We start from the raw sequence: 10,479 nt of genomic DNA, 5'->3' as shown, positions 1-10,479 counted from the left end.
TTCTTCTGTCCTTCTTCTGTCCTTCTTCTGTCCTTCTTCTGTCCTTCCTCTTTTCTATTCTCGTGAACATTGTAACACAGTTTTTCATGCATAATTTTGACATAACATGATTTACTATTTTAAAGATCTTATAAAGTCCTGCACTTTTTACTTTGGACATCAATAATCTGGTGGATACAAAAAAATGTATCCTGAGTTTGTGCATATTGAGTATTCCATTAAGATTCAATTCTGCCTCTGCTCTATGAAGTGGTTCAGTAGTGAGCTTTATTTGTGACTGCAAAGAAAATGCAACTGTTTATGAGAGCCTAGTGATAAGTTTGCCAGAATACCTTTTTAGACTTAATTTTCTGCATGGAATGTAACTCATGTTTCACTTTGCTTCCCAAACCCAATTGTGTTATGAGTGAGCTTGTCAGTGAATCAGAAGAATTTTTACCTTGGTTAGAAAAAATTCTGAATCTATTCTTGAAAAATGCGTTTCATTTTTATGGAGCTGCTAAAATAGTATCTGTTTGTCAATATTCTGGCTTCACGTACACTATCATTACAAATACTGATCATAAAGGGAGTCAAAACAAAATTCAGCCTGTCAGATGATCTGAACTGTGTGCTTTGTATCAAATTATCTTTATGTAGATTTGGATTTTCTGCTGATAATCAGACATTAGGAACCTTTTCAACAGTTCTGCTTTAGCACTTTGGTTCTTAATTAGCTGGTAGATATGCAACAAAAAGCATGTCCAATACCAGTAGATGGAGTAGATGGAGCAGCAGGAATACGTATCTTGTTCTGTTCTCTCTATGCTTCACTAAACACACAATGGGATAAACCTGGGATTTATTACAAGCTCTGTGGCTACACCCATGAGCTACGTACAGTTTTTCAGATAGAATTGTACATAGTGCAAAAAGAAGACTAAATAAAATAGTCTGTAAAATAAACCTTGTAAAATAAATATTACATAAGATGATTGTTTGAAGAAATCTGTATCTCAATAGTGCACTCTTTCTCTGTAGGTGCGAGAGTTTGATGGTCGTCACTTTATTCTCGAGAAGTCAATTACAGGAGACTTTGCTCTTGTGAAGGCATGGAAGGCTGATCGTGCAGGAAACATCATTTTCAGGTATGACTTGTTTATCAGTTGGAAAATATTCTTTAATGATTTAGATAATGAAAGAGAAGGAGAATCCTGTCTCGTGTTGTGATGACAAAATAAAGTTTCACTGATTTCATTTTAATTCATATTGCCTTTCCCTAATGTCAAATTACACATCAGAAATTAAAAAAAAAACAACACTGCTTGTTCTAAAGACTTCTGAGAATTCAAATACAGCTGTTCAATAAAACATTGGTAGTTAAAAATGATGTATAGGAAATCAAAGTCATAGTGTTGTCTGTGGAAAAAGGTAGTAACATTGTTCTTGTCAGTTTTTGTGTTAGTTTGGGTCCTTTTTCTTGTGTGACTGAAGGCTGATGCAAGAATTATATATGCCAGAATAGGAGGGAGTTGAATCAGTCTCTTGACCAGTCAGTGATGGGAAAGCTTGATTTTTGTCCGCAGAAAAGTGTGTTTAAAGTCTATTTGATCTCAGTGGTGTAGGAATAGGCATCACATGAATTTAAACATCTTTTATAGTGAAAAGCTTGGGCATTGCAGTAGTGTTAACATTTATTTGGGCTGTTATATCTGTCTTCTGGTTTGTCCTGAACTGAAGCAGGAGAGGTTTGCTTATGTTTAATGTCTGGTTTTTATTTGTTTGTTTTATGGCTATCAGATGAAAAGGTAAGCATTATAGCAATCAGTTGCAGTTTACTGTATGAAGGGCCTGAATGATGTAGTTTGCCTGTATGTACTGAGAAGAACAATGAGTTGACGAAGCAACTGAAAAATATGGGGATAAAAATGGGAAAACAGTACAGCTGCTTTATAGGTGGCTCCATCAACAGGATGGAAAGGAAACTATTTTTGACATTGTGACATGTTCTGTATGTGTATTCGCTATCATTGTGACACTCCCATACTTACTTCTATTATGCAAATTGTTTTTATTTTCCGATGTATGCCTAGATAAATGTAGACTCTACGTTTACTCGCATCTGCCACTGCTTTCACAACAGTGTGGCACTATTTATAGATAATTTTCTATGGCTCTGATAGCTGCTGAGCCAATAGGAGTGGAGTGACTGCCAAACTGTTAGTCATGCTGAGAGCTTCTTTTAAATAGAAAGGATGTACTTCAGGTAGACTTACTAGAGCCACGCAGGCCAGTGTGAATTTTTTGTCTATTCTCCTGCATGAAGCTATACTGTTTTCTTGGGATCCTGAATGGCACTAATTCCTGCTCCTTTAGGAAGCAACCTTTAAAACAGGGTTTTCTTCATGTGACTTCAGGTTCCCTAGTGCGTTTGTTCCATACAATATTCTGTCATTACTTTTGTTCCAGGCATCTTCATGGTGAGCAGACAGTTCTGCATCACAGCTCTTTCATTCTTCAATACGATACATCATTACCAAGACAAATAATCCAAAACTCCTTCAAACATAATGAAATAACCTCACCTTGTCCCTGTGCTAGCTGTAAGGATGTATATATGAGCATTTCACTGTGTTAGACTGATGCAGGTACCGGTTTTACTTAGCTGGAGCAAGGATCTTAAAGCTTCCGTGGGGCTTTGTTAGCAACAGCAGGCAGCTCCACTGCTTCTGTGAATATTCCACCTGATTTGGCTGCACTTCATTTTCTCTAGGGGTATTCAGCTTTGGAATTGTCTAGCCCAGTATACTGTCACTTTACAGTCTGAGGTGTGGTTTTGTGCCCGTAAAAGTACACTCCTGACAAAAGAACAGGGCAGTGAAGAGGATATCCTGAGTTAGGCCCCCTGCTGTCACAGGCAGCCATGTCAGGTCATCTCATCACTCATGAAATGGTTCTGTAATACATAAATTCATCAAACAGCTAAGGTGTCCCTGCAGTTCGGCTGCATTAGGTGGATGTACTTGGTTATTCTAGTTCTCTGTGAATTAGTTTGCTGTCTTTTACCTGCGGGAGAAAAGTCATTGCCACATGTTTGGATCAGTTTCTGAATCTGTCACTGGAACAAAGAAATCCATATGCTTGCAGAGTCTAGATATCTAGAAATCTATTGTAAAATGAGACGGTAGCCTTTGCTAGATAGTTTTTGTTTTTCAGACTCCAAAAAACAGAATGCTATTCTGTGTTGGAAAGTAAGAACAGTATTCCTGAATTTTCTTCTTCTGGATTGATGTACCCTTTAGAAAATACCTTTCATCTCAGAAACTACAACTACTACTGAAACAATTTTATTAAGCAAAAAACACTTTCAGCTTTTGTAAATAGGGTCAGAATCAAGCCCATTAATCTTCTTCATTTGACACTGAAATGTTTCTTCTAGTAACTCCCCCTCAAGTGACAATAATTCTATATTGATTTATTTTACTGGCAGACAAACCAGTACAGTCTTGAAAAGGTTTTTAGCAAAAAAAAAAAAAATAGTCACTTGGGATGAAATACTGACTTCTTTGTTTCCACATCTCCTTATCCCATCTGTATTCATTCCCCTGTTTTAATCTGTATTCATTCCCCTGTTTTAATTCCCCTGCTTTAATTTTCTTCTCATTTTATGCTCTACCTAGTTTAAGGGTATATTTCTCTAAATGATGACTTCTAGTACTGCATTTAAACATTAAAAAAAGGATTTAAACTTTCAAAGGCCTTTTTTTTTTTTTTTAATTAGAATCATTGAGGTTGGAAAAGACCTCCAAAAATCAAGTTCAACTGTTAACCTAGCACTGCCAAGTCTACCAATAAACCACGGCCCTAAGCACCACGTCTACATGACTTTTAAATACGTCCAGGGATAATGACTCAAGCCCTTCCCTGGGCAACCAGTTCCAATGCCTTATAACCCTTTCAGTGAAGACATTTTTCCTGATACACAAACTAAACCTATTCTTGCAGTTGTGTTCATGCAGCCACAAATCGTGCCTTCTGCAGCCTCTGTTACAAGCTTCACAGCTGCCATGTATTGTCAGTAAGACAGGATTGCTCAAGATATGTTTCGGGTTATAGTTTGCTTTCTGTAGGTCTATAAATATAGACATAAATGGTCCTAAATGCATGGCAGATGAGCATTTGCACGTTTTCATTTTCTTCCTTTCCCAGCGCCACGAGATGGCAGCAGCATCCCAAAGTTCATTAGGGTTACAGCGCTAAGTATGGTCATTAGACAAAAGGGTGAAAAAAAGAGGAAAAGACATTGGGAAACAAGGATAGTCTGGAAAAAATATTTGTGTGGGTGGAAGGGGGGAAAAAAGGTCTTGACTTATTTGGAACGCTATTTTCATGCATTTTGAAGAAAAAAGTAAAGAAAACAAAACAAAAAAGAATTCTACTTTTAAACTACTAAACTACACTTTCTGGAGTGGTACCCCACCAAAATATGTATATTTTTTCTTAAATGTTATAGCTCACAATTTTGTTTGTTTTCTGGAAAATACAGAAGAACTGACATGGGTCACTGGTTTATCCTTGTGTCCAGAATGATCCATGTGCAGTTATACACACCATGTCTTACCTTACTTCCTAGAAATTCTTTTTCCTTGTAACAGAAATACTGTGTTGAAATACTTAGGTTGAATGCCAGAGTATTGAGTGAGTGTCAAAACTGGCACAGCTTTTTTAATCAAGAGAATTGGATTAAATTGACTACCGTGTAAAGTGCTAGCCCAAGTCCATATAGCTGCCTAGTCTAAATTATGAAGGCATATGTGGGATCTGTGAGGTTGTTAGGTCCTGTGCTCACTCTCCCATGGAGATGAAATTCATTCTTTATGCGGTGAAGTAGTGGGAAGGCACCTTGTACACAGGCCAGCTTGCTGCTTCTCTTGAATCTGATAAATGAATATATCAGTAGCATACCCAATTTAAATTAGACAATGTGCTGATTAAAAGTCAAAAGACCTGTAATAAATACTTTCTGATGTAGGAAAATATGATTTAATTTCATATGCATCTTACAGAATTCCACAGTACCTTTTCTTCCTTCTTGTTTTTATTAGGCTTCTCGCTATTTGGCAGAAAGATTTGTGATGTTTGTGTTACAGAGATACTTGATGTAGCTTAGTTCTGAAATGTCTTTACTTCTACAACTTTTAATATTTACTCGTGTTCTGTTCTTTTGCAGGAAAACTGCAAGAAATTTCAACCAGCCAATGTGCAAAGCTGCCAAGACAACTGTGGTGGAGGTAGGTAGTTGAAATGTAGTAAGCTCCTGTAGTAAGCTCCTGTGGTCAACAGACCTCTCTGTTTCTCATGCCAATCTGGGGACAGAGTTCTTTTTCTTTACTCACTTGTTGAATTTTGTATGAGGGATGGTGGTCTAATCTGTCTTCTTTGACTAGCTATTCCAAATACTGTGTTCAGTTTTAGTGATCAGTTTACCATGGTTCTTCAGTTTATCACTTTTCATCTGATTATGACCAGGATTTCATTTTTTGTGATCAGCCTTTGAAAGGTTTTACATCTGTTATTAAATAAGAGAATATATGGATGAAAGAAGAAACAATAGGCTTAGGCTGCATGTGAGAAGATTCATGTAAAACCTTATGCAAAACTTCCTGATAATGAGGGTAAATGTGTAACAATGTAGATTGAGCAAATCATGGATCTATCACAGTTGAGGTCTCTAAAAATAAGTTATATAAATAACAGGCAAGAATTAGATACAAACATGTGATTATGCCTTGGGAAAGAGGATGGGCTAGATGATCTAGAAGCTTCTTCCAGTCTTTTTTGTCCTTTTGCCTTGTTGTCTAAAACTATAATGTTAGAAAATATGGAGGAGGCTATACTGGAAATATATTGGTGACTGGAGAGTTGCTAGGGCATAGTAATATCTGAAAGATAGACCGTTGGCTTTTTCTCACTCTCTGGTAGTGTTCTTTTCAATATGTCTAAAAAAGCTATATATGATTTGAGTAAGATCAAAATAAACTCTTAAAGACCACTTTCAGTAAATTCAAAATGGAAGAGCCTTGTTCTCTTCTGGGTTCATCTGCTTTTGTTTGTTTGTTTTTGTAAAAACATATCTGGAAAATGTTATATAAGCATCTCTAGATAATACATTTGGGAAGTTGAGTTATTTCTTTCTGTGGTACAGAGCTATGGCAAAATATAACACATAATTTGTTAAATGACTTTTAGTGACAGTTCAGCAGTAGTACATGAATTTTCACAATTGGTTTTTCAGAAAGGCTTAATATATTTTTCCATTAAAAATGAAGTAAAGAATCCTTCATCATTCCTTTTCATTCTAGTCGTTCACCCTTCATACTTTGTTCACAGTCTGGTGCTTAGAGCATTTGAGTAGATCAAAGCCTTCCACCTACATTCCATCTCATTCTCTCTCTTTGCTCTTCTATCCACATGTGATAGGGTAGAATTTTCTTGTCAAGGAGCAGCAATTATGTGACATCCTTCTTGCTATAATTCCACTTAATCTTTGGAATATCTGCCTTTAACTTTGTCCACCTTGAGTCTTGTTGCAATTTCTGTACCATTTAAAAACTGCTTTTTGCAAGATAGCACATTAATGTTACTTTACAACTCTAGCTTTTTATTAACTAATTAATGGGTGAAAAGCAGAGATTTAGGACAAATAGATATTTCAAGCCAAATGCAATGCCTGGGTTAACTTTTAAGTATTTCTTCCAAAGTAGAAATCAGGATGCTGTGTTAGGATTTGAGAGTTCAAACTCAGGGAACCAGAAAGAACTATCTCAATATGGCATCTAGTACATCCTCAGTACTGAGGATTGTCAGCCTGCAGCTGCGTAGAGCTAATTGCTAAGTAACTGAGGCAACTGCAGGGTTTCATCGGGCTCCTTAGTTTTGTTGTTCAAGGCTGAAGGGTAAAATTCTCAATCCCACTTAGAGTGAGAAAGAAAAAAAAAAAATTGTAGTCCAGTAATTTGGATGCTTCCTTGGCAGCAGGGATTTCTGAGTTCTGATATCTGTTCCCAGCTCTGTTTGTTTTTCACTCACAGACCATTTAACTTAATTTAAGCAGACAGTCCTACAAGTACAGATTTGAAGCCATCCCTGCTCCTTTCTGTCACCACTAGCTACAGGTCAGACTTGTCTTCAGAGTCATTTGGTGATTACTTGGGATTTGCAGGATTATAGTTTCTGTCTGGCACTCTTATCCTGAGTTTGAACTTGTAACCTTGTACCTGTTATGCAACCAGACTTATGCTGGCAACATCTGCTTGTCTAGAAGTACCAAGCTGAGGCAGGTAACTAGCAGAAAGTAGATGCACCCGCCCCCCCCCCCCATCCCTGCCCCATGTTTCTAGTTTGTAAGCTAGAAACTAGTTTTCACAGCATTCATTAAAGTTTGATGCTGTAAATACAGAGACAAAGGGATTTGCTATTTCTGGTAGATTCTCTGGTGAGTTACTTTTTTCTCTTCTCTGCTTTCTTGTATACATCTAGCTTTACCCAGTCCTTTAGAAGCAATCTTTTTTAGAAACAGAACTTCATTTGCTAAATATTAGGTTATAAGCACAGGTACTAGGCTATCGAATTATGTTTGTAAAAAGTTCAGTAAGTATGTTGAATCAGTGTAACTTGAATTTTGGAAGGTAGGTTTCATCAGAAAATTTATCCTGCCTTGTTTGGAATAAAGCAAGAGGTAGAAAGCCTATCCTTGTTTTTGCACCTGTTCCAGTGGCTAATCACCCTCACTGGTATAAATATGTCTTCTTACTGTAATTAGTCTGGCTTTAGGTTCTTTCCAATGCTTTTGCTCTCTTTTGCTAGATTAGAAACCTTTCTGAAGCTGGCATTTCCTTCCCACAGTGTGACTTCTTAGTGCTGCTGATATGATAAGCAGACTGAGGTCTTAATGATTCTAACTGTAACACATTTTCAGCTCTCCTATGCATTTTATCTCCATCTCCTTCAGCCCCTGTTTTTCTGAAAATTTACAGATGTGACCAACACAAGTGTCTTTACATTATAATACTGATACAACTACTGTCACCTGCAAAAGTAGAGTTACGCTTCGTCCAGTCCTGCTGCACTCATTGTTTGCACACCCATATTTCTTGCTGATCATTTTACAGGGGTTTCCTTTAGAGTTAGTCGCTTACACCTTGTCAATCCTTTTCTGGCTTACTTCAAGAAAGGTGTAATCAGTGATTTCCAGCATGCATTCTGGAAGGATGGTGGCTATTCTTGTCCAAAGTTGTCTAACTTTGTGTTAGAAATATGTTAAGTTTGAAAATGCTCAGTTTACCAGCTGTCTGGTACTGCTGCTTCATTCATACGATTTCTTATTGCACTAGTCTTTCCCCAGATTTATTTAAGTTTCTGATCATTGGTAAAATATGGAATGACACTGGACCTAGTGAGATCCATACCAAGGCAAATAAAAAATACTGGAAATTCAGTCTCAGGGTATCTGTGAACTTGGAATCTAGGAAGTACACTGGGAATCGATTGGATTGGTTATTTATCCTTCCATAAGATACACTGTGGAGCTCTGAAGCTCCACATGCATGCTTGACATGCATATACAGTTGAAAACACATTTTTCTTTAATGTATTAAACACTCTCTTTTTCGAGTCAGTGTGGCATTTTACACTGTCTTTGCTGAAGTATGGAGAGACATAATTTTTATGAGCTCAGAGGTGAGAGAACTTGGCAGCATTTGTGGAGAAGAAGAATAGGAGCAGAGCCACACACATGAAAAAAACAGCACTCACAAATCCACAAACTGATAGCTATTGTTTGCTTAAAATTTGCTTAAAAAAGGCTGTCTGTGCGTAGAGTGGCTTGTGAAGGAGGAGGAAAAGGTAAGTCTGTAATGTTACCGCTTAGCTGGTGGCTCACAGTTGAAAGGTTATTCATTTTAAAATTCCCCTGGAAGAAACTTCAGGTTGAAGTATCTGACCCTCAGCCTTGTTTATATTGACAAGTTAAATGTTCGGAAGTAGCTGTTTTGAACCAAATGCAGTAGCCTTTCTGGAATTGGAAATATATTGGTTGTAAACTTCTAATGAAATGCAAGAGGTGTTTACTGAACTACACAAGTATTTTGAACTATTACACGCATCTCTTTGTCTTTTGAAGTGAGAGGAGGTAGAGCCTGATAAGGCACTTGATAGTGAGGATGATTGGTGAAGCACAGATAACCATCTGGACACATCCAACTGTGCTGACTAGTGGATTTTCTACTTTCAGTTATAGATGACCAATATTAAGGGTCAAAAAGAAGTTTGAACTAAATTGTGTGATTTCTGTTTTCTGATAAGTAATTCTTACAGAGAAAAATGTTAAATAATCTGGTATCAAAAACTGTAGTTAGTTTGTCCTTATCTGTAAGTGAAAGCAAAATGACACAGGGGTTTGGTTGTTTTTTATTTCTTCTACAGTGCTGAGTTCCAGAAAGGTTCTTTATTTGTTACATCTACTTGTCACTTCATCCTGCATAACTCACAGAAATCCATCATTCAGTTAGAGCTGTAGCTTTGTTTGGACCTGAGCCCTCCAGTGCCTTTCAGTTGATTTTTGGATCTAGGAACACTTTCTTGATCCCATGGGGAAGGTGTTCCTACAGCAAGGGTAGGGCAGTTGGGAAGGAAATAAGCCAGACTAAAAGGATTTTACTGGCTGTAAAGTAGTCACAATTTACAGACAAGTCATGGAGCCTTGTAAAGGTGCAGAGGAAGAGGATGTCACATGGAGAAGCATGAGGGCTTGTGTGGTCTTACATATGCAGTAATGTTTTCGAGATATTATCTGTTACATGAAGAACTTATCTGCTGAGCTCATCATCTGGCACTGCTGTCAGGCTTCCCAGTAGATTAATTGAGATGTGTGATAGGAAATGGAATATGTAGCATCTTGGACTTACAGCGTTACCTCCTGGATGTGTGGCCCAGATGGCTAGGGCAAGGGCTGTGGTGTTCGGCTGCCCCCTATGATGTGCATCCTTGAGAGCAGAGCCCCACCAGGACGGACAGCTGTGGTGATGATTTTGCCAGGGTTGGGCATCATGACAGTACTGAGAGGTGAAGGGTGATTTAGGCAGAGGCTAAATTGTCTGTGCCCTGGACAAGTGCATGGACATCTGTAACAGCCCCAACACCACTAAGCTGCTGTCTGTTTGCTGCCACTGTTATTCTCTGCTGTGAGACCTCCTGAACGCTTGTCCCTGGCAAATTGGTTTTAGATCTCAGCCACTGCCACAATGTATGTGTTTGAGAATGGTAATAGTCAATGTGTTCAGAAATATTTATTGACTGGCTGTTTGAATATCCAGTTTGAATAATTTTCTTGTTCAGACTGCAAGAGGATGGCTAAATATATCTCCCTGTGTAAACAGCATTTCCACCTCAAATAATATCACAGGAGGAAAAAAGAGAGTGTACTTTCTCATAAAAATACAT

The 10,479-nt window shown here is 37.8% G+C and overlaps 1 protein-coding gene across 2 annotated transcripts in view; it reads left to right on the top strand.

The window, feature by feature from the left end:
• Positions 1 to 10,479, top strand: part of OXCT1 (3-oxoacid CoA-transferase 1) — an 87,181-nt gene that overhangs the window by 23,191 nt on the left and 53,511 nt on the right. For both annotated transcript variants that reach the window (XM_035309174.1, XM_035309173.1), the window contains 2 exons: positions 1,021 to 1,127; positions 5,210 to 5,270. In XM_035309174.1, coding sequence (XP_035165065.1) covers positions 1,021 to 1,127; positions 5,210 to 5,270 — 168 coding nt within the window. The remainder of the gene's footprint in view (positions 1 to 1,020; positions 1,128 to 5,209; positions 5,271 to 10,479) is intronic.

This window comes from Oxyura jamaicensis, chromosome Z (assembly GCF_011077185.1).
Source record: "Oxyura jamaicensis isolate SHBP4307 breed ruddy duck chromosome Z, BPBGC_Ojam_1.0, whole genome shotgun sequence".
NCBI classification, from domain to species: Eukaryota; Metazoa; Chordata; class Aves; order Anseriformes; family Anatidae; genus Oxyura; species Oxyura jamaicensis.
This window is presented reverse-complemented; position numbering and strand designations above follow the sequence as displayed.